The sequence below is a fragment of the Harpia harpyja genome, chromosome 1 (genome assembly GCF_026419915.1).
Source record: "Harpia harpyja isolate bHarHar1 chromosome 1, bHarHar1 primary haplotype, whole genome shotgun sequence".
NCBI classification, from domain to species: Eukaryota; Metazoa; Chordata; class Aves; order Accipitriformes; family Accipitridae; genus Harpia; species Harpia harpyja.
The window spans coordinates 8,244,171-8,269,417 of record NC_068940.1 but is presented as its reverse complement, the minus strand read 5'-3'; the positions used below and the strand labels follow the sequence as shown (position 1 = coordinate 8,269,417).

At 40.8% G+C, this 25,247-nt stretch overlaps 1 protein-coding gene across 4 annotated transcripts in view; it reads right to left on the bottom strand.

Moving 5' to 3' along the window:
* Positions 1 to 25,247, bottom strand: part of JARID2 (jumonji and AT-rich interaction domain containing 2) — a 224,580-nt gene that overhangs the window by 30,039 nt on the left and 169,294 nt on the right. For 3 of the 4 annotated variants that reach the window (XR_008238649.1, XM_052810494.1, XM_052810682.1), the window contains 3 exons: positions 21,954 to 22,130; positions 11,142 to 11,371; positions 1,401 to 2,418 (listed from right to left, as the gene is read on the bottom strand). Coding sequence is in view for 3 of the 4 variants with exons in the window: in XM_052810494.1 (XP_052666454.1) it covers positions 1,401 to 2,418; positions 11,142 to 11,371; positions 21,954 to 22,130 (1,425 nt within the window). In the remaining variant the exon portion in view is untranslated. The remainder of the gene's footprint in view (positions 1 to 1,400; positions 2,419 to 11,141; positions 11,372 to 21,953; positions 22,131 to 25,247) is intronic. The other variant, XM_052810575.1, reaches the window with a different exon arrangement.

Here is a 25,247-nt window from a genome sequence, read left to right as displayed (position 1 = left end):
CTTAATGCCGAGTTAAGGTATTTCATTAAAAAGTTAACATTGTTCCAGGAGCGTTAATCGAGCTGTCTTGCACATTTTCTTCTCTCTCTTGCCAATGTAAATTTAATTCATTATTCTTCTCTATTAGCATACAACCATTGCATACATTAGGCATACAAAATGTTCACTTATTGCTGCTTGAGTGATTTTAATTTTCAGATTTCCTTGAACGTTTTTGCACGGCTATTGCAACAGAGTGCTAACCCTCATTTCTCCTCCTCAAATTCTGTCATTTCTCTGTTGTGCCCTGCATCGGTTCACCATAAACTCTGCAATCTCTTTGTGTGCTTTTACGCATTTTCACTTACTTACCACATGTGATATAAAATAGAAGTTTGAAAACGGGGGAGGGGAAGTGTTGTGAACAGTTTAAACAGAAAAGCGTGTCCTTTAATCCAACTAGTGTTGATAGCTGCCTCTGATCGGATAATGCCTCAAAGGCAAAACTCTAGCCTCAAGTTGCAACATGCAGGTCCTGTGAGCTCTGAGTCAAAACACTTCAAAAACAAAGGGAAGGGCTAACAAAAATTAAAACCACAAGTTTGTTACTATGTCATGGCTGCAAAGGCAGTAGAGATGGAGGTGGCTCATTCAATAGTTCATTTGTATGCTGCTGTTGTCATGTTTTTACAAACTATTGTCACATTTTTGTCACGTGTCATATTTGACAGCAGACCATAAACCAAGAATTCTGTTAAATAAGTGATTCTCACTCAGGCATTAGCCCTGGCAGACACCTGCTGGGAGAAATAATGAAACCTCCATTTTGCAATCAACCACATTTTACTGCCTATTCTTGACACTTAATAGTTGTTAAATGTCAGCAGGTCACTGCAAATTTGTGATTTTAAGTGTCTGAGTACCCAAATATAAGTCAGTTCTGAGATATTTTCTTTCCCCCTTGGTTAAATGCTTTTAAAGAAAGGGGAAAAAAATATTTGTATTAAGTCTTGGCAGCATTGCAACCTGTTTGGAAAACATCTTTGGAAAGGTCTGAAAAATATTCTGAGGCTACATATAAACCAAGGCTACCAATATCCGTAGTTGTACTACCTACAAAAATAAACAGCAGGGAAAGGGGAAGATCCTGAAATCTGGAGACCAAGACCCCACATAGCATTTTTTTTTCCCTGGGTGAACTAAAGAGCTGGCAGGAGGAAAGTGTCGATATAAAGTCTCTCTGGAAAGCTCTCCGACAACCTACCTGCATCGTGCCTGACCAATGGATAAAAAGAGAGATCCAGAGCTCTGCAGTGTTAATTGAACAGGGGTTCAGTTAAGCACAAAGGCAAACGGAGCATAAAGTTGTATACGGACACTAACAAGCAGCGGCAAAAGGCCAATGAAACCACAGCCCTTACCTATGAGTGGGAGTTCGTCCATGGTAATGCCCTGAGATTTGAGGTGCTTCTTGATACAGGCCAGCCGCTGCACGTTGGGTCCCCAGCGCCTGCCTAGCTTGTGTATGTGCTGAATCTGTGTCACAAACCGCATTTCATCATTTAGCTTGCACTCAGGTCTCCAGTCTGGAGGAGGAATCACCCTGCACATCCCATACTTCTCTACCTGAGCTCGGACTGACTCAATGTATATCAGTGGGTCATGAAATTCCTTGGTGGAGGGCCTAAGGATGGGAATCTCCCCCAGCATCCCCCACCCAGACTTACTACTGCCCTTTTCGTGCTTTCCCATTGAGTCTTGTGGCTTGTGCAAGGACTCCGCTTGAGAGGTAGAACGATTTTCACAGGAGGCATTTTCAGTTTTGCCATGTGCTTGTTTCCCTGGCGTACTCTTTCCAGCAGTGGCTCTTTTCGGCCTATTTCTTTCCAAACTCTTCTCTGGCACTTCCTTTTTAAGGTGTCCATTTAGCAAAGGCTTTTCTACGGCTGCCTTTTTGCTGGCAGCTTCTGCCAAGTTGACGGCCCCTTTCATTCTCTTGGTGGGCGACTGTATTTTGTCTATGTGATTCGTCTCTTCCAGCCTCCTCTTCGAATTGCGCAGCCCCTCCCTCAACTGTCTCCCCACCTCCTTAGTGCATGTCTTTTGGTTCAACTTGCCATTGACTTTTACACCATTAACAGCGGTATTGTTAGACTTGGATGCTCCAAGGGATAGCACCTGTTTGCGGGTTTTTGCATTGCTACTTTCTATTTTCCCTGAGATTGTGTGGTTGACAGGTGAACTGGGTTTGTGGTGATTTAGTTTGGTTTCCTTGACCAGTTCTTTCTTGGCTTTGGTGTATGTGACAGTTCCCTTTGTCACTGTTGCAGTGTACTTCACAGTTTTGGACGGTGAAGGTCTGACTTCTCTCATCTTTTTGGCACTGGCTGCATTTGCACTCGGAGATGACATTCGAGTGATCCCATTGACTTTAGAAACCTGCAGTGCCAGGAGTGTTGCAGGGGGAGCAGAAGGAAGGAAACAGAAAACAGAAGAGTAAATTAATAGTGTTACCACTTAGCCACGGCATCTCAGTCGCAGGACAACCATATTCTGCAATCCTGACTCCTGGCCCCTTTGTACAATCTCCATATAACAGTTTTCACCCAGGTAAGAGGAGGGACTGGGCATCTATAATAAACAAATAAAACAGAAGTATTTTTTTAAAGAATGAACCAAAAAGTCCCCAAAAAGCCAATCTTGCTTTTGGAGGGTACAAAGCCTCTGGCATTAAGAAGGGTGAGGTCCCTTGCCTGCACTACCCCCTTCCTTGTCTACCAGAAAGCCTGTTATGATATCACAAAACATAGGTAGTCTGATTTACAAACTAATACTTTCATTATCTCCTTTTCTGGCCTTCAGACGCTATCTCTCTCCCACCCAACTTCCCTTAAGTGCACACACAGTTTACTACTACTTAGCAGACAAACTAGCCAGCATATACTATCTCCTCCAACTGGAATGGGCATGATTTACAAAAAACACACACTGAGATTCAAACCAACCTCCTGTTTATACATACACACATCTAAAAAGAGATATTGAACACATTATGCACCCAGCAGATCAGGATGGCCATGAAGGATCCAGTCTATCATACATATTAAATCGTGGAAGGCATCTTGTTGCTGAAGTAATTCATTTGAAATAAAAATGTATGCAGTGATTCAATGCGTTTTTTTAAAAAGTTTGATATCTGGGCAGTTTTGCTGACACACATTTTATTACATCATTTTCATCACTCACTAATGTGCCATTGCAACTTAGAATTGCTGGACTCCACTGCTTTCTGTTAGACCTCTGAACCCAGCTATGAAACTAAAATTTATATTTTAACTATAAGATGCATTAAGCACTGAAAGCAGCCCTCAGCTTCGAAGAGAATTGTGACAGCTCAGCACTGCCAAAGCTAAGCCCCACTACTAAGAAAATGAGGTTCAAGTTTAAATCTCAAACAAATTTCAGCATTTAAACAAGTTTAAACGTTGTCTTCTCACCTCCTTAAACTACTGTGAGTGCAGAAAAACACATCCAAAAATCAGCAACATTGATAAAAGTGCTCAAAGTGAAAGCATACAGTACAATCACCCCTCATCAGTGCTCAGGTGAATAACACCATTCCTGCAAAGTTATAATACTTCCCTGTGGGATTTCAAAATCCTTGCCAAATTAGTAAGCATGGCAGCTTCTCTCAAATAAATGCAAGAATTGTAGTCACTTAAAAGTAGGGATAAAACGTTATAAAATAGGGATCAAATAGAGACTGAAAAGATCATAGTAGGGTCTTGCATTAAGTGACTTGTGGAAGAGAAACTAGAACCTGGGGATTCTGAATACACACACAAGTATGTGTATACGTGCATTTACTGTGTGCATTTTCTCCTCTGTGCTCCAGAAGCTGGAGCAGGAGTAACGCCCTTTTAAAACCCATCCATATTCTTGTCCTTCCTGTGCTTCCAAAGTAGAAACACTTAAGGAAAATCCAGTTAGCTGATGACATGAGTTTCTACCTTGAGCTTTCCAAAGACATATGAGATATCATCTGGAAAGCAAACACTTGCTAACAGAAATACATTTACCCATTTCCCTTGAAATTTAGGCAGTACTCTGCATTTGAAATGGAGGCCTGTGTTTGACTTTTACAGCACTTTTTCATACCGCAGACACGGGTAGAGAGCTGCTGAGACATTGCCTCTTGCCTGCAGCAGCCAGAACCAGCATTGAACATCTCTGGCTTTATAAATAGCTAGGAACATCGATTACAGATTTCATCTAGACTAATAGAGAAGAATTGACTGAGAACTGGAAGGGGAATGTAATCTCGGTGACAGTGATCATGAAATGAGTTTTCAATTCTAAGATGTGACAACAGTAAAGAAAGCAAACCAAAGCAATTCTCACTCAGATGAAGGGCACAAAACACAGGCCATTATGCCTATTCACAAAGTTCTCTAATGACTGGAAAATTAGAAAAGAATCACAGTAAAAAGTGGAAACACAATTATGTGACTAAGGGCAACTATATAGGAACAGCAAAAGCATGCATGGGTAAAATCAAAAAGGCCAAGGAGTTAAAGAAACTTCAGTTAGCAAGAGACATAAAATTAAACCAAAAAAAATTTAATAACACTTTAAAAATACAAAGACAACAAAGAACAGCAGAGATCAACCACCACACAAGGAAGGAAAACAAATGCAACAATTTGGCTAAAGTGTTTGTGCTTCTTTTGCATTAGCCTTCACCAAAAGTACCTCTGACTGAATACTTACCAGATATATAACATAACCAATTTCAGCAAAAGAGCTAGGAAGGCAACCCCAGTAAGCTAAAATGTACCTAGATGACTTAGGGCATGGCTCCTGGAAATAAGTTGAGGGTAGGCAGAGTCTACCTAACTTCAAACCCTAAAATCATTCTGTAACAAAAGATCAAACAGTTAATTTGTAAACACACAAAAATAAGATAATGTTAAAAACAAAAAATTAATAAAAACAAAACAAAAAACCCCACCCATAGTTTTGCCAAAATAGCACATCAAGCTAATTTAATCATCTTCTGACAGACACCTGGCTGAGCAGGTAAAGAAGCCCCTCCACTTCAGTAGGGCTCCAGTCACTGTCCCGCATGATGTTCTATCAAACAAGCTCTTGAGACACATCCTAGACATAATTACTCTAAAGTGGCTTCACAAGGGATTAAATAAAGTCATCCTCAAAAGAAGTTATCGTTGTCATAGTACACTATCATCCTGGGAGGGCATTTCAGGTGACTTTCTGCAGGGACTTGTCTTGACCTCGGTTCTACCAAGTAGTTCCATCAGTAACTTGAATTATCAAAAATTTGTGAGTGACACACACCTGGAAGGGGCTGTAAGGACTCCGGAGACAAGGTCAAAATCAAAGGCAATCTTGAAGAACTTATTTCAGAACATTTCTACAATAAGAGGAAGTGCTATTTTTAGGAAGGACAAATCAAATCCATGTAGGGGAGGAGTAACATCTGAGGACCACAGTGAGCACGCAAATCACTGTCTGAGATCTATTATCAAGAATGTCGAAAGCAAGGATGGGAGCACAGGCTTTCCTAGGAAGGGCTGGACCCAGCATCAGGCCCACCCTGTGAGAAAAATTTAGACAGTAGAACAGGTCTAAAAGAGCACAAAGTCCTCAGGTATTTGGAAAATATGATCTTTACTGAAAAGCCAAGGGAGCTGGGCTTACTTAGCCTGAAAGAGATTATGGGACAACTCTGTAATGGTCTTCTGATGCATAAGGAGCTCCTCTGAAAAGAGACAGTAAATGCTCCTTCCATGTTCACTGGGAAAAGTGGGAGAAAAAAACCCTTTAATTGTCTACAACAATGATCTGAGGCACAGCTACGAAAACTTGTTCATTAGTAGAAAACGAAAACACTGGAAGAAGCTGTCAATGGATGTTGTGGAGTCTCCTCTACGGGAGGTTTTCCAGAAGGCTTCAAGGAGGCTATACCTACATCACTGTGCTGTCAGGTACAGTCAAGACAAGACCTCAGAGGGAGCAGTCAGGCTGTACGGAGGTATCTTGTCACTCCAGCCTTCCCATGATTTTTTCTGAAGAAGTTGTGACCAGAAGTCTGAAGGGCCATCCAGGGCACTCCTTCAGCAAGGAGGGGGCGGGGGGGGGGGGGGGAGTGTCACACAGGGCCTGAGAACAAACCAGTCAGGGAGAAAGTGCTCATGGAGAAAGGCAAGATCCTCACAGCTCCTTCTCGTCAAAGGAAAACATGCCATCAGCACCATCACCTTTAGGCCACAATTGAAACTGCCAAGATACAGAACTCTGGAAAACTGAATTCATTAAGAAAACAGCATCTTATCACAACTGTTTAGAGTTGTTAGAATACCTCCACAAAACAAAAGCTTAGATCTTGAATGAACAGGTGCATAAGCTTTGGCTATCTAACCTCCAATCCTAGATTATAAGCACACTAGTTTAAGTTTTTATTCAAACTTAGTGAAGTTATTCCTGTGATGAACAGGTCCTAAATTAAAGAACACTTGGCTTTGAGAATACCATAAGGAATTCACTTATTTCCTTCTGGTTGCTAACTAAGGAGACCCCACAAGAAAGAAACACTGCTGAAAAATTCCTCAGGACCATCATCTTTCTAGAGCAGACACAACATGATGGTTTTCAAATGCTTCTCCCTCTTCCCTCCCCAAATACCCACAGGTAACTTGAGTGTTTTCAGAGAGGATAGCGTCATGTTTAAGATACAGCAGTACTATATAGACCAGAACAGACCACGCTTCACATGCGAACAGGCTGCAACAAATGTCTTCCAGCTGGAAACAAGTGGAACAAACAATGTGGTCATAGCCCACCATCAAAGCAACAGCTGGATTCAGGATTTCACACTGACAAACGTGAAATTCTGGCTGGTCAGTCATCACCTACACATTCCTGGTCTGCACTTGTCTCTGAGGACCCATTAGACGATTGGAACCAAAAGAAACAAGAAATTGTAGTAGGCATTTCATACCTTTCTACTGTTGATATGTCTCCCCCCAAATGAAACATACACAGTCAACCTAAAAAAATCAGCTGCACTGCCAGGTGTGCAGGTTCACCAAACAGGGGTCTATGCCACAGCTCCATCCCGAGGCAGTGCTTACACTGAGCACGTAAGAAAGAAGTCAATTTAATTCAAACAGAATCATAGAATCAATTAGATTGGAAAAGACCTTTAAGATCAAGTCCAACCGTTAACCTAGCACTGCCAAGTCCACCATTAAAACATGTCCCTCAGCACACCATCTACACGTCTTCTAAATACCTCCAGGGATGGTGACTCAATCACTTTCCTGGGCAGCCTGTTCCAATGCTTGACAACCCTTTCAGTGAAGAAATTTTTCCTAATATCCAATCTAAACCTCCCCTGCCACAACTTGAGGCCATTTCCTCTCGTCCTATCACTTGCTACTTGGGATAAGAGACTGACACCCACCTCACTACAACCCCCCTTCAGGCAGTTGTAGAGAGCGATAAGGTCTCCCCTCAGCCTCCTTTCCTCCAGACTAAACAACCCCAGCTCCCTCAGCCGCTCCTCATAAGACTCGATCTCTAGACCCTTCACCACCTTGGTTGCCCTCCTCTGGACACGCTCCAGCACCTCCATGTCTTTCCTGCAGTGAGGGGCCCAAAACTGAACACAGGACTCGAGGTGCGGCCTCACCAGTGCCCAGTACAGGGGGACGATCACCTCCCTGCTCCTGCTGGCCACACTGTTTCTGATACAGGCCAGGATGCCGTTGGCCTTCTTGGCCACCTGGGCTCACTGCTGGCTCATATTCAGCCGGCTGTCGACCAGCACCCCCAGGTCCTTTTCCGCTGGGCAGCTTTCCAGCCACTCTTCCCCAAGCCTGTAGTGTTACATGGGGTTGTTGTGACCCAAGTGCAGGACCCGTCCCTTAGCCTTGTTGAACCTCGTGCAATTGGCCTTGGCCCACCGATCCAGCCTGTCCGGATCCCTCTGTAGATCCTTCCTACCCTCAGGCAGATCAACACTCCCGCCCAACTTGGTGTCTTCTGCAAACTTACTGAGGGTGCACTCGATCCCCTCGTCCAGATCATTGATAAAGATATTAAACAGAACTGGCCCCAATACTCAGCCCTGGGGAACACCACTTGTGACCAGTCACCAGCTGGATTTAACTCCATTCACCGCCACTCTTTGGCCTTGGCCATCCAGCCAGTTTTTTACCCAGCGAAGAGTACACCTGTCCAAACCATGAGCAGCCAGTTTCTCCAGGAGAATGCTGTGGGAAACAGTTTCAAAGGCTTTACTAAAGTCTAGGTAGACAACACCCACAGCCTTTCCCTCATCCACTAAGCAGGTCACCTTGTAGTAACAAAGTGATTGACATTAGCCTTATATGACTCAGTCTTGAGCTAAAGGTGAAACTAGGGATACGAATAATCTTATCTTTGCTTTTCAGCTATCTTCCTGGTTTTGCTGACATGTATTTGTCTTCAGACAACTCTTCTCTCCACTTTACTGAACACTTGCCTTGCAGTAAAAGACAGTACAACAGCTTTTAAATTTTGTTGCCTTTTAAAAAGCAAATGGGACCAGCACATAGTCTTGCAGCAATTTGTTTGTTGGATTTAAACTGATCTACATACACACCTCTGCACAGCACCTAGGATCCGACCTCCAGACACACACACTAAAGCCAACAAACGACTTGTTAGATAACAACCACAGTAATAACAGCAACATTGGCAATACCAATAACAGCTTTGGTCCCAAACAAATTCAAGTTATGCAACTGATCTCAAATTCATTCATAAAAATACTTCTGTGTTGATATGAGTTTTGCAGAGCTAAATTACCATATTAGGCCAAGAGAGGGCCCCATTGAACTACATTTCCTTTGCCCACGACCCCTTTGAATCAGGGGATTTGGGAAGATAGCAAGGGAGGAAGAAAAGAGAGAGAGGGAACATGTGACAAGTGCAAGGGCACACCAGAAAAGGAAAGAAAGAAGGAAAGAAAGAGGGGGAGGGAAAGAATCTTGGGTAATTTCTAGTATTCTGCCTTTACACACATGTAAATGCACGTGAACAAGGAGCAAAAACATACTGGAAGGAGGAGGAACATGTGACTGGCACCCTGGAAAAACAACTCTCCTTTTGGAAAATACTGATAAAGTCAACAAAGACTCAGGACAAGGGCAGAAAATTTACTGATGTCACATAACTGGAAAGTCTAAGGTTTTGCACAAATCTAAGTCTTTCTGTCAGACAAAATGCATAATCCACCTTTAATTAGTTACAGCCACATTTTCATTAAAATTGGTAAGTACTTATGTTACTTTGGTTGCAGAAGAAAACTGCCTAACGTTTTCTTTACAAAAAAAAAAAAAAAAAAAAAAAGATCATCATCTCAGCTTACAGCCCTCTTATTTTCTGAAGCTTGAGGACCACACTCTGTGAGGTGTCTGTGTGGCATGACTGTTGGTTGTACTGCATTGCTTTAGAATTTCTCTCCATTCTGTGTAGCACAATTGAAAACATCTAATACTCTATGAAACAAAACCCACTTGGATCGTGGACAAAATTCTTCTACATCTGTCTTTTCCCTTCTCAGAACTACCTTCACAAGTGATGGCAGCTGACTTTCACAAGAATTTTAACCATTCATACTCTGATGATACAACTTTAAAGCATTTCACGCAAGTGCTCCAGTGAGCTAAAATAATTAAGTATGAAGTACATCCTTACGTTTTGGGAAACTTGTTCAACACGAAGAGCTCATGGCACAGCGCATCACAGCAAGGACGATAGGATGCTGGTAGTCACAGTAAAGAAAGCCGAAAGGATGCAAAAGGTAGGCATTCAAGCTGATGACTAGATAAGCAAAATTGCCATGGGGGAATGAAGAATGAAAGTCTTACAGAGGTGAAGAGAAATATACCGTAGATAGAGTCTTCAGGATCTCAAATTTTATTTAGAAGGTAGTACAAATCCAGTGGAGGCATTTCAGGAGAAGCTGAACACCACTGAAGCACAGGGTATGAAAGATTTCCTTGGCAAGAGCACCCTGCCTGTTTTTCTTTTTGCCATTTTTCATTTCCAAGCCTATGACTGAGAGGTGCCATTTAAGGCCGTGACAGCCCTACAAGATGGCAATTCCTGCTCCACTGAAGCCCAGACCAGCCTACTTAAAAGAAAAACCTTTAGATGCCAGCAAATAAAGACTGTCTCTAATTGGTCTGTTGAGAATTAACCACTGAACTAAAAAAATGTAAGGCATAAGTGCAGCAAGCTTTCTTTCCATACTGCATTGCCCTAGCACAGGTACCTTGCTAACCCAGCCTCAGACTGAATAAGGACACTGACTGGGCATTTTGAAAGTCTTCTATAAAAACATGTTTGACAGTTGCTATTTTAGGAGCCCTTTGATCCAATCATCAAAAATAGATGGAGATGCATCCTGCCCAAATGCCAGTCACAAGCACTGAAAGATTGGTCTGCTAAACTTCCACACCCAAATACAAGTCAGGCTGAGACAAACCTCTTGCTGAATTTTTTTGCTAGTTTTCAACCAGGTAACATGAAACTCTGAATTTCTCCCTAGCTGGTACGCCCACTGTGAAGCAGGCAATATCCTGGAGCACCTTCTTTATGCATCAGGCAAAACATTTTTCCCAGACTCCGAGGTTTGTGTTGCCCACATGCAATACAAGACACCCGAGCATAATGTCAGCTTCCCTACAATGCCAGTAAGCCTCTAAGATAACCTGAGCAGACCAGCCGTACACAAAAGGAGTTCATTTTTCCACGTGCTGCCAGCCTTGTCACAGCAGAGAGGACAACAAAAGTGCCAGTCAGAAGGGTTTAATAAATAGCGATGGGAACTTTACTCTCTCATACTTATACACTGGATAATATAAAGGCAGGGTTGTAAAGCATGCTTTATCATACTGACTTCCCATGCATGTATCACTTTTCTTTTTTTTCTTCTTTCTTTCTCTTTCACTGAAAACTAACTCTCTGCTGTCTCCAGAGCATGCTTTTAAGGATTACCATGTTTGCTCTATGCCAGGCAATGGAAAATGGAGCTAGCACCTTAAAAGTCTGCATTTCCCATGTGTCCACAGTAGAGTACAATTTATTACCTGTTTCCTTAAGTCCTGAGCCGATCTATGAAGAGTATGGTGGTTGTTAGCAGTGAGCCCTTTCGTAGAGGAGCCAGTGTTTGTAGTAGGATGGTGATTAGCAGCAGCCTGGTCTTTTCGGCTCTCAGCCTTATGTTCGCTGTTCCTCTCCTTCCCTGGTGTGGCCTCTTTGCTTTTGTGTTTCTGAGCAGGTTCTTTCTCCTTCGATGATTTGCTGGACCCATTGAAAACTGAGAAGAGAGAAAATCAGACTATTAAGGAAAAAAAAAAAGGCAAAAACCAACCCATACAAGACCAAACTCTTCATTCAAAACAACCCAACTTTCTCTGCTGTCAGTGTTGGATATTTAGTGAGTGTCTGCTTATAACTAAAGTAAAATCAATACCAAAATAGAAGCACTATTTTGCATATTTCTTTATATGAACAGATTTACTAACTTATTTCCTTTGCTTGTTAACACACATTATCTTCAATATCCAAATTAAAACATACAAGGTATATTACTGTTTTGATTGACCTAAATTTAGACTTATCAGTTTCATTTTTATTTATGACAGTTTTAATTAACTTTTTGCTGTTGCAGCAAGGGAATTCTAAACATAACCTAAACAGAAAAAGGATTTATTTTTACATTAACATAAAAGAAAGGAAACGTTCCATGAAAAAGCATGTTTTGTTTTCATCAATATCCAAACTTCTGAACCAAACTAACAGCAGTTTGCCTGTAGCAGACAAGCTGCAAATTGAAAAAGGTACTTCAGCAAAGAAAGGAAAATACTAAAACCATTTTGGAACATGTAATAAAAAGTAATGCTGGGACCTATGCTGAGCACCCTAGCATTCTGCTGAAGTGAAGGGATAAGAAAGCACAGAACAGAAACCATATTTTTTGTACAATAAATATCATGCAAACGTATACAAGTATCTCAGCAAGTTTTGCTCCTGTCCCTCTGCTGAATTTATTTAAGAATAGTCACTGCTCTTTTATTGTCAAGGAACATGAAAAGCTGAGGTTAAAAAAAAAAAGTCACATTTCTGTTTGTTTGTTAATCAAAAATGTGGTGATTTATGTCAGTGCTGCCCCCTCTTCAGTGAAGCACTTGACAGAGGTCCATGAGGCTTGCGATCCAACACTCACAATGGCAAGGCCCTCCTGTCTTCTCTGCTCATCTACTCTTGGTTTTTACCTCTGCCTTTTTGCCATGGTTTAGGAAAGGACGTAAATATGAAAATTCATAAATACTTAATAGCACAAGCATCTAAAAATCATATTTATTACACACAACACACACCATCTGTTTGGGAACATTAACTAAACGAATTAAGTTATTGTCTTCTTGCGAAATGAAAGCCTTCTTTTGTCCCTACACACGATATACCTACAATACATATCTTTTTATCTAAATTGTGAAGCTTAGCTGTCTACAGATGTCCTGTGGTATTGCAGTAGTGGCAGCAGTAGTAGTAGTTATAATAAACCACGAACAATCCTGCTGGACAGAAGAGGGGCATCTAAGCTGCTTTTGAGCAGACGCCTACCTCCAACCCTTTCCAACCATCTATCTACCTTCCTGCTGCACCTCCAAAAGCCAAAACTCCAGCAGGCCATTGACAAATTTGTTACTCAGATCACTTATCATATTCAGTCAGTCATAAATGTTGAAGCAGATTATGTAAAAAATAAAAAATTGCAATTACTCATCCTCCTCTCTTCCTTCCCTCTTGCATAAATTGAGTAAGAATGAGAGAAAAGCCATCGGCACCGAAGCCATCGCAAATTCCCCCATGGCTCCATCACTCCTGAGCTCAGGAGCAACTGGCGCTGCCCCAGCCAGCCAAGGATTTCTCAGTGATTTCAGTGAAAGTCGCGTAACCTCCATGTCTCATTTCCAGTGATGGAACTGATAATAATTGCCAACCCCTCTCGGGGAGTTCACGACAATACATTTATCCTCCTTTGTAAGGAGTTCTCCCATCAGATGGAACGCGCTACAGACGCAGGAATTGCAACTATTTACTTTTAAGAAGACACAGCACAAACAACCGATGGCAGCTTCGTTAATATGTATTTCATCACTGCGAGTGATATTTTCCTTTGGAGGGAACAAATTGTATATACTGATCTGCTCATATGGAAACGTTAAGTCGGAGAGATTAGTTTTCTGTATTCAGTTGCCACTTTATAAAGTGAAAATTACTAAAACAGAAAACACAGCCAAAAAGCCAAATTGTGCACTTTTATGGTTCAAAAATAAATAATAAAAAAAAAAAGGCGAACATGAGACAAGGTATATTTTATATGCAACAGCTCATTAATTTTAAGTGTCGTGGGAACCCTGCCAGTTTTACCCTCTGAGTAATTATCTTTTGTCTTAATTTGTAAGATTCTTGAAAGGGGAAAGAGAGAAATGGGAGAGAAAAAATGTTCAGTCTCACAGGAAAAGCTTAAAAATCTTAAAGCCTGAAAACACAATAAAAAGGGAGACACGTAGATGCAAAACAGTCCTAGTCAAGCTGTCTCTAGTTAAACAGTAGATGGTATCAGTTTCTATAAAAATCAGTGTTTGCCTCTTCCAACACCTAGAATATTGTTATATCCAGCTAGATAGGTATAAAAACCTTTCCGCAATAATAAGTTCCGCAGAATTCAAAAACATAACATGTAAACAAGTATCAAAACGTTAACTTGACTAATTACAAAAAAGTATCACAAGCCAAGCATTTAAGGGAAAAAAAAAAATCCCCTGGACTATGATTTTGCTCCCATCTGAGTAAATATGTGAAAGTTATTTAGACAATAAATAAGTTATTTAGTACAATACAGGATTGAACTCTGGCCCTAATAGCTAGTAAGACAGTTCAGTGAAAAGATGAAATCACCAGGCAAGACCAAAAAGCCCCCCAAGAAATCTCATTGTTGAAGAGTAACTGATGGTAAGATAGAAACTGCCACTTCTCAAAGGAGAGAAAACAACAAAACCCCCCAAAACTCTGCATTAAATATTACTGAGACCAAATCTAATTTAACAATAAAATAATTACTAATTCTTTTGTGTCTTCTTATGCAGCAAATTGCATTCTCCTTCATGTCTGCCAGCTCTTCAATATTTCTGAGGCATTCAGAAAAGCAGAAAAGGTGTACCTTATACTTTACTAAGCCCAGATACAGGTATGTCCCAGCTACAGTCTCCCATCCTAGCAATAACTGACACACGCAGTAGCCAATGTTCTGCTCCCAGTTATTTTTTTGACTCATGAAAGAGTAGTCAATACAGGTTTCATCCTTGAAGCAGTAATTTCATTAAGAAACAGAAAGATAGAAAAAAAAAAAGCCCAAGTGGTGAAACTCACATTATTAAAGCAGAAATCTTTTGTAGTCTGAATTATGATTATTTTATGCTACCTGAACCAGCCCTGTATTTCCAGAAGAGATTTTAGTTAAAGGTAAGAGCACTACTAACAAATAATTGAAAGTGCAAGTAAATTATTAGTGTTCAGACACTTCAAATAGAATAAAGGGATATCCCTTTTATCCATATCTATCTGAATGCTCGTTCTCAAAATGCCGTGTCCTCCAAAGCAATTATTATTAAGCTGAAACAATAAGAGTCCCAGAGTGAAATACTTGTGGGTCTTTTGGTTAGCAGCGATGATCAAATGCAAAGAAACTGAACCACTACATTCAAAACTTGCAAGCACTGGGGGTTTTTAAACCACTGGTATACTTTATGGCAGCAGAGTAAAACCTTATGGCAGGCATGATCCCCACGGATTCACCACAGTGCTCTCTGCACTGGCTACACTGGACCCCGGGCACCAATATTCACCCAGGATCCTACACAGGGACTTTGGGGTATCTCATTTGAAACTGTGATAAAGAATCCCTACGCAAACCAATGCAAACCGTGCAAATTATGCGTGTACTAGGTGCAGCTATAACAATGGCTAAAAAACTTTTTGATCAAGTACACCCTCAGATGTGCTCAATTGCTACAGATTAACTAAGCATTTACTACAGGAACTGACACTGTAGTGAGCGATAAACATTTATTGTGTTTTCAGCAATTTTCTGAAGTATTCCTACAAATTAATTTGCACGCAAATATTTTATAGGATACATCCAGCCAGCCATTCAGAAGCCAATTTATAATACGTACAATAATCAGGCTTTCACTGTGTAAGCAGCAGAATTACTAGACTGGATTCAGCCAGCTGCTGACTCCATGGGCAAAGCTTTCTCTCCCAAGCCCTCCCGGAGATTATTCCTGCACCAGATATGCTTTATACTTGAGATAACAGGGGAGTCCGTTGCAGGGACAGCAGAGTACTGATGTATGAACCCTTTTGCTTTATGCCAGTGTCTGGAAGATGAAGGCATGGACCATACATGTACATATATGCTGCATGTTGCAGAGCTTGTGCTGCGTAAAGCAAGTGATTGCACATTCATAAAACTATCCAAAACAAAGAGGGAAGATACGAGTGAAAGGGAGAAGTTTTGTTTTTAGAAGGAGAAAAGGAAGCCTTGCCAATGTTGTGAACCCGAGCCAGCTATTCCAATGCAAACCTCATGTTGTTACATAGATCATCTTTGGGAAGAGATGTAATATTAATCAACTTTCTGGCATTAAGTATCCGTTACTGTACAAAAACATTCTTGCTCTGGCTTTAATTCAGTTTTAAGTCACTGTGAAAACATTTATGTGGCTCTCAAACTGCCTTAAAGGACCCAGGCAATAATTCTTTTCCCCTCCCAGAGGAACTAAAACAATGATCTACTTCCATAAAACAGAGTATTTTAATACTGCCGATTGTTTTCCTTAAGTGTTGGGTATGTTCAGGCTTCTCTAAACCATTTCCAGAGATGGAAGCTCTTCTGGAGCCCCCCAACACGATCTACCTACTCAGGGTCAGTAGCAAAGGCGTACTTCAGGAGAAAAGGACACCACAACATCACATGAAAACACGCGGTACCTCTGTTTCCACGCTTCTCCAGCCCTAATCCAACACTATGCAGTTTGTCAGTGGACAACCCTGCAACAAAATTTCCATAGCTGCATGCTAACAGAAGTCAAACAGGAGAAACGTGGTAGATAACACTGAATTTCTTTTTGACACTATCAATAACACAGCTCAAACCTCTACGTGCGCAAGAATATATTGGGCCACTGAGAGGAGCATTATTGGTATGAGACACCACGCCACTGTTTGCAAAAATTCAATACCAAGTGTCTCGTCTTAGCACAAATTCATTACTCTCACCTAACCACTACGACACAAACAACATCAAAAGGGTCACTCGCTAAGCAGCAAGTCCATACAAGAGTGCCTATCTGTTATCACGAGTCTCTCACCAGGATAACAATTCAATTTTTTTGAGCAACTTCCAGCTCCCCTATTCTCCTCCACAGGTCATACATCTAGCTACTGAAAATCCGCAAATCCCCAAATGTGTTGTGCCTGATTTGCATATTTAAATATGCAAATTACTGCAAAACGGGTAATTTTCATGTTACATATTTTTGCAGAAAAATTAAATGTGCAAAAATGTTTATTGCAACAATTACTGGTTCCATGGTATTTCAACAAAAGGCTGTAAATCATCAAAATAATTGCCTACCCATTAACTATTGTAGCACTCTGCCTGAAATTTTCTCATTCTGCATTTTAGCTGGATGCAAAAAGTATTTTTCTTCTAAATGTTTACCTCTTCAGGATTAATTTCACTAAAAAAAGATGCATGAGCCTAAGACTCTGTCTTATGTACCCACCCACAAATATCAAATTTAGTTAAAAACAAAACTAAATAAAGAATTGCAGCCACAAATTAGCATTTTCTCACAATACATTCAAACAATAATGTATGTGAAAGATATGCAATTTAAGCCCAAGATATACAAACACTGCATTGAACTGTATCCTGAAATAAGGAAAAAAAAGCTATCTACGATCTTTTCCTGCATCGTCTTTGTTACTACACATGTAAGGAAATTACTCTGCTAAATTATCCATTGCAAATTGAGAAGCGAAACATTCTTCTGTATTTCTGGTAAGCAAGGAAGACGGCACTAAAGCAGAGTATAGTATTTCTAGCGATGCCTGCTTACTACGCACTACTGCCAGATCTGTTTTGAAATTTGAGCCCCAAGAAAAAAAGTCATCTATACAATTTTCTCCCCTGCTCATTTCAGGCCAAAGGCATGCAGAGCAGTTTTTATCTGACCATGTTAACAAAACACAGCACGGACCAGCATGTTTTCTGACACACTGGAGCTGGTTTGCTCCAGCTAAAGGAAACAAGACTCTCCTTCATGAAGAAGTCTGGTTACAAATAACGATGGCTAACTCCGTTTTCCTAAATGTAAATTAGAACCTAATTGTCCATCTCAGGTGTCTGAAGACAAACACAGCATTCCCAGGTATGCTGGCCCAGATGTATACTTCTCTCCACCTTTGAACTGCTGTGCTGGTGTGAGAAATACCTAATCCTGCAATCATCCTTCTTGAGGAAATTAGCCCACCATTATTAGAGGAACTGTAGCCTCTTGCGTGCAATTTTAAAGTTGTCTACGCGACTGTATCTGTGTACGCTGCTCCTCCTGAGGCCCTTTTCCAGTCCACAAGCCCTTTCAAGTAGAGTAACACCTATCCCCTTTTGCTCTTGTGATGGGACCGATAACCCAACAACTCCCTAACTGCATCTTCCAGCCCCCGATCCCAGCCTGCCTAACAAAACACTTGGCACCTGCAAACATTTTCCTTCAGGAGCCTGCAGAGAAAACCTTCCATTGTGCCACAGAATGAAATCAAAGTAGGATTTATTTAGTTGTGAGGAATTCAAAGAATTAGTTTTAAAGAAACAGAGACCTAAGCCTACCCTTTTACCTACAACTTGGAATTTCCTCCGAGCAGCAGGGAGATGTAATTTAGACTCGGTACCTCCCTGTCCCCCAGGGAAGCGGAGTACAGCTCACTTGCGGAGAACCTGCTTTCCCTGCACGTCAGCCCACAGCAGCTGATGACTGACACCCTCCTCCCTTTGCATAAGGTCAATTTTCTAATAGATCAATGTCTCTCCATCTCCTCCTCCGTGTTGGCAAGATGCCCTGTCATCCAGGCTGTGGTTGAGAAGCTTCTCCCCACACCTGGCAGCTACACTGAAGAAAAAACACATTGTTTAAGCCAATGCTCCTGCCTGCTTCTTCCACCGAATTCCTTGCATTCAAAGCCGTGTAATAGTCTCATATAGACTGATGGTCATTTGAGATGCGTACAAAATGCAAGCTGGAAAATAAGCATATCCATCTGAGCAGCACACAGGCGTCCCATGGCTGGGTGTTCTGGATCTAAACACCGAGAATTACAGGGCTTCTACACCCACACTCAAAAGGGTCAGTAACAGGGCTGCAATTACAACACAGTCATCCGAACCTCTGCTCTATCTGCTGCGATATGCAGCACCATAGCACCCCTAATTTTCCACATGTTAATTTTGAAATTCACCACAAACTTACTTGGAAGGTCTGAAGTTAAAAGGGAACTACATGCTTTAAAAAGATGAAATCATTGACTGAAACAGCAATAGGGATTTCTCTATTCCAACTAAATGTTCATGTGGCTTCTCAGCTGGGAAAATATCCTTTGAAGTCAGTAGCTATATGGAGACCAAGTGATTCAGCTGACGAGTTTCTGGCCTTTCACTGTTTTAACCCCGCTATAAATCCTAACTCAATTAAAATCATTCAGATTAGGACCAAAGTTCCACATCAAGTTTTAGAAAGCTTCTAAAAATCTCCCCTTCCTCAAAGCATATATAATTAAAAGCACAAACCTCTGCCAATTTTATTGCTGAATTTGTCAGAAGTGTTAACAATGGTATTTTGCAGAATGGGGGGTCTTCTCTGACCTGAATTAATCTATGACATGTACTGTGAGATCATACCAGAATCCATAAGCAAGTAAGAACCACTCACACATTTTACTCTACATTACAAGAGAACCGTTCTCTTGCAAACAAAAACTGACAGTCTTTAGACAGAATCTTCTCTTAGTGAGAATTGTTCATTTTAAGTTTAAGCATGCTGAAGACGACAGTAATGGGAAGAGTTACATGCATAACATCCCACATGACATGAGATACCTACCCAGAACTAATACTAGTTTCTAACCAAGGCACAAAGTACCACCAATGACATCCAAGCCTTCATCTACTGCTAACTTCTCTTAACATATGTCAGACCCTGTCTAATCAGCTGAATTTTGGCAGTGACATGAAATCAATTTTTAAGAGCACAGCTCTACCATTTTCGCTTGCAGCAACCACAGCAATATCTTAGAAAACAGTTTAACCACAAGACTATCACTGCTTGCACTAAGATATTGCATGAAGAAAAGACTTGCACATTGCTACATATCCCTTTTCCACACTCCCATGAATGTGGGGGACAAACACTTCTCCTGTCAACCATTTTACTTTGCTCTTTAACAGTTGGATATGTGTGCAGCACATCGGAAGTACTAAGAAAGGAGGATGAAAAGGCACAGGTAACAATCTGATGCTTTAAATACATCTATGTAAGCAGTAAGGTTGGAAGGCAACAAGTCAGTTGAGCTAATTACTTCAATTCGTGCAGCAAGCTATGCCACGTGTTACATGTGCTTCTTATTCATACTTAGGCATTTTTGATTGAGTTAGCTGTCCAAAAGGTGGCTCAACAGGCTAGGTTATAACAAATAGTTTGGTGTGCAACCCTAATAACACCCCATATTGGCACCAGAAGAGGATATTGACAAATGACTTCGCCCAGGAAAGTTGTTCTGGCCCCCATTTAGTGGAAAGCAATCATTTGACACTGTCTAATGACATTAATCAAGCTCTGAACCTTTCTTGTTGTATGTCATAGCAAATACTTAGCATTTTCAGGTCCTAAGTGCTTGACTACACATTGTATATTAAAAACAAAAGACTTTAATTCATTAAAAATAGACTCTCACGCTAGATTTAGTTCATTTGCTGCACCCGTCCCTGGTCTGCCTTTGTGTGTGGTCTCATTTAAAACAGACACACATGAACCAGAACCTACTTTATTCACAGAAAACAAAAATACTATTGGCTGTCAACCAAAATAACAGACACTGAAAAATGGGAATACCCCTGGGTAAGGAAATTTTAATTAAATAAAAAAAAAAAAAAAAAGGAATTAAAAAAAAAGAAATGACAATGACGAAGAAGCAGCAGCTGCCTTCTCTGGGAATTCCTGTTTCATCACTTTTGTCAAAACATCTCACATTGTCTCCTATGTATTTTATAAAGGTCTTTTGCAGCTCTATTAAAGCAGCAGCTTCATTTATGCTCACTCTGATCTATATTGATAAAGATTATGAAGCCATTAGATGGCTCATTAAGTTTGCCTTTACTTACCCCCAATTAAGATTTCAGGTGTCTCTGGTTTTGAGCTAATTTCAAAGTGGCTGCCATCTGGGACATTCTCAAGGAACATGATCAGCTCCTTTTGTAATGATATTTCACATTTAAAACTAAGGCAGCAGTTCTGTTACATGCAATCACATTTTCTGTGTGTAAAGTTTTGTGCCTGTTATTTTGGGGGGTTTATTTAGAAATCAATCCAAAGTGCCAAGTTTTGATCCATGGCTTTTACAGCATTAAAGCTCCTGCTCACAGCTGACAGCTGAAATGCTATTAGGCATAACGTCCCCTTGTATTTCTCCACAAATCGTTCACAAAAAGAGAGTTTTTGAGCTTCAGTGTGCAATAAAAACCAGATTCAGACGTAGTCATGAAAAATAATTTTGGTATACGTCACAAAGGGTGTCCTTTACAGAAAACTCACTTTTGAAAAGCAGAGATGAGGACCAGCATGGTGAAGTAACTGGGATCTACTAATCTCTTCAGTGTGGCGTGAACAAAAAAAGCAGGCACAGATCACAACCATCTCAAAAACTGTGCTGTAGAGAGACCTTCCTCTCAGTCCTCTTTCTAAGAGGAGGAGAGCTGAACAGGCAGTCACCAGAAGGAAAGATTTTCATGGTAATCTAATACTGAGGAAGGGAACAGAGCGCACAGGCTCCATTTTGAAATTATGTCAGGCAGAGAGGGCACAGAGTTGTTATGATACAAGAGCTCTTGCTGGCGAGAGAACCACATCACACAGGACTTTGGCAATGGAGCATTATAGCGGGCTCAGAAAATTTTCAGCATGGCTTTTAGGTCTTCCATTTTACACTAGGTGATATTGCAACATACATGGATCCATTTATCAAGATATGGCACAAGAACATCGTGACAGAAATACTATGTAATGAATGAAGCTTTTGTTAATTTGCAAAGAAATAAATGACTTGAAAAAGCTTCTTAGATAAAATCTTTCAATCACCAACATGAATGCAGTATCTTAACCTACTCCAATTGTGGTATCAATATTGCATGTGAGAAATTAAGTGTTACCCTGTCACACATTTTGATAACACTTATGAATGCTTATATTTAACTTTGATAAAATAAAATCATTCTAGATTAAACATCAGTCTCAAAAAAGCCAGAGAGAGACTGACTGCATGTGTCTATACATACATACGTGTGTCTGTATAACTCCTGCCTCACATAGAGTTCAGATTGTCAGGAATAACAGGTTAAAGCAGAAGATGCTAACACTACATCTCACTCCATTTTCCCATTACGGCCTGTATCCTTTTTCACTCAGAAGCAGAAGGATGGACAAGGACTAAGCACATTCAGCTCATACAATTTCTTTACTAGGCAGTGCAGGAGAACAGTACTATTTAGGACCTACCTTGCCCATTTGGTACATGTTTATGCGTTTTTCCTTTCCTGGGGGTTGACTGGCATGATGATGAAGCATTGTTTGTGGCTGTTTTTGTGTCCTCTGTCTCTTCCTCCTCCTCTTCTTCATCCTCATCATCCTGAGAGCTTCCAAAATATACCATGTTGCTGGGCAGGGCTGGAGAACCTGATCATTATAAAAAAATGGCTCATTAGCATCATTACATTCACTTACTGCACTAGCCATATTGATCATAACCTACTTTAGTGTTATGCATAGCAAGGGAAGAGGGGGACTCAGAGATGGAAGGTCACACTAGTGCACGACTAACTGGAGGTTTTTTATTTATTAGCTTTTACCAACAGGATACGTATGTGCTTGAAAAGCAGTGTTCGCCCCACCCCAAGCACATTCTATTCATACTTTAGACAATCAAACATTCTTGCTACAAGCCCTAATTAATAGTTTTGTCTATTCAGAAAAGGACTAATGCACATGCTTAATTTCAAATGCATGCTTAAGTGCCTTACTGAAGTCTTAACGCACAAAACTAGAAGCTTACAGCTTTTCCAAACAGAAGAAAAAAAGAGCATTTACAAACCAATCTGCACCCCGGTAATATTTTTAGGTTATTATTACAATAAAATATTAGTATTTAAACTTCACAGTGCTTTGCAATATTCTGCTTTGGTTTTAAACAAAGGGAAAAATAGAGACCTTGAGATGCTCAAATTTGCCTAGCAGGTCCCTGGCAAAGGAGAGAAAAGAGCAAAGGTCTCCTGATCCTCCGTGTGCTCCTATTGAGGATGTTGCTTCTCATCTCTTGCTTACTTCCCACGATGCTCCCCCTAACCTGCCTTGTTTGTGTGAGGGTAAGATACAACCTGGAATTCAGTGAGAGAGAAGTGAGGATTCACAAGCTTAACAACAATACAGGATTGTAATTTAAATGTAACTCTTGCACGAAATTTCTTTTACGTGTGTCATGCAACAGCGTATAGGTTTCGCTGCACTGCATCAGGACACAACATGATTGTAGCAATCTAATAAGTATTTTTAAATGTACAAATGCTGACAACTAATGAACGCCTTCCCTTATGCCCGATATTAGTTTCTGCTTCAAAACGAGTCTTCTGTCTATCTCCTGGAGGGACAGGTGCCCTAAGAGCCTTCTACTTACTCACAAAAAGATTTTTTTTGGTGAAGAAAGGGAAAAAATAGAAAGTCAATAGAAGTGGAGAATGGGAACTCATCACTTCCAATTATTTCCCTGTAGCTAAATAAAACAAGGGACACAGATATCTGGGCTACAGACCAACAACACAAGGTAGTGGCTTCCTTAGGAAACAGTTCTGGCTTCAAACTCTTCAGAACAGTAATTCTGTGTTTTGTTTCGTTTTGAGCTGGTCGTGTTGCCATTGCCAACAACTAACTAAAGCTTATTTTTGGGTTGTGTATTTTCTGCTCCCAGCAGGTTTGTACAAAATACTCTTAACTACAAAAATTACATTTTAATGAATGTATACCTAAATACGGCACAAAAACTGGGATAGGCTGTTTCTGTAATGAACCATCCTTTTTTAAGTGTACTGGTTTTGGTTGGGATGGAGTTAATTTTCTTCATAGTAGTTTGTATGGTGCTATGTTTTAGATCTGTGACCAAAACAATGTTGATAACACAGGGACATTTTAGCTATAGCTGAGCAGTGCTTGTACAGCATCAAGGCTTTTTTTTTTTTTTTTTTTTTCTGTTTCTCATGCTGTCCCACCAGCGAGCAGGCCAGGACTGCACAAGAAGTTGGGAGGGGACACAGCCAGGACAGCTGACCCAAACTGGCCAAAGGGATATCCCACACCATATGACATTGTGCTCAGCAACAAAAGCTGGGGGAAGAAGGAGGAAGGAGGGGTGCTTTCGGAGTTACAGCATTTGTCTTCCAGACTAACACTTACGCGTGACGAAGCCCTGATTTCCTGGAGATGGCTGAACACCTGCCTGCCTATGGGAAGTAGCGAATTAATTCTTTTGCTTTGCTTGTGCATGCAGCTTTTGCATTACCTATTAAACTGTCTTTATCTCAATCCATGAGTTTTTGCACTTTTACCTTTCCAATTCTGTCCCCCATCCCACCGGCGGGGAGTGAGCGAGCAGCTCTGTGGGGCTTAGCCCCCACCTGTAAAGACCTTTGCTCTTGGTCTCTATAACAGCCCCTTTGTGACTGTGGTTGCCTTGGGGAGAAGCAGAGAGAAACTCCCCACCAGCACCCCGTGCTGTGCACCAGTGGTAGCCCTGGGACAGCTAGGAGAAACACTGCAGCAGCACCTAGGGCATGACAACTCTTCCCCCCTGAAATAACACACATATTAATCTATCCAACCTAGACACGAAAGTATGGACACATATGGTTATCCTAGGGGGAAAGCCTTTTGCATGCCACAACTTTCATATTTATATAGACTAATGATCAAATTAAAACTGCTGACATATTTCAAGGCCTGGGAGCTGTAGCAACGTACAGAAACAAAATCCTTCCCATTTTTATGGGAAGCCCAGAACTTTTTGGCACACTCTAAGCAATCAACCATAGTAGGTAAGAGGTGCTGAGAGGCACATTAATTCTTCTGCTTGGAGGGCAGCTCTAAGTCGCAACAGCAACTAACTACAAGACTCCAAAATAGTTACTCCAGGACAGTGCTGCCTGAAAAATAAATTGTCTTTTTTCTTCCATCTAGGTACCCAAGTCTGCGGTATGGATTCAGAAGTTATTAGCTCTGCAAGTCTGTACTGTGCATCAGTTCTAATCAGGATCCGAAGTCTGGCACCATCAGTGCATTAATGCGTTGACAAATGATGGCAGTAAAAGAAACTTACTGTTAGGAAGCCTCAAAATTAGATTCAAACACAGACTGAAATCTCTCTATTATAATTAGAGAAGTAGTCAGAAATGTTATCCTTCTGAGACACTAAAATAGGAGACCAGATATAGGGTCTATTCGTTAAGCCTCGTCTTCCCTGGAGTTCCAAATCCCTGAGCTTTTTTGTCACCTGCTTTCAACAGCAACTGGCAAAAAATTTATCATCTGCAACACAAAGGTTGTTATTACAATAGCAATCTTTTTTTTTTTTTTTAAGCACAGAATAAAATATAGTATTGTGTCCTTCTGCTTAGAAAGGAGGAAGGGTCCAACCCAAGTGCAAGAACAGATACAAACTTCACCTAACTCCTGGTATTCAATCGTTGTAACCTCAGTGCATAAATCTTCAGTCATAATGACATTTTTTAATTCTTTCTAATCAAGAAC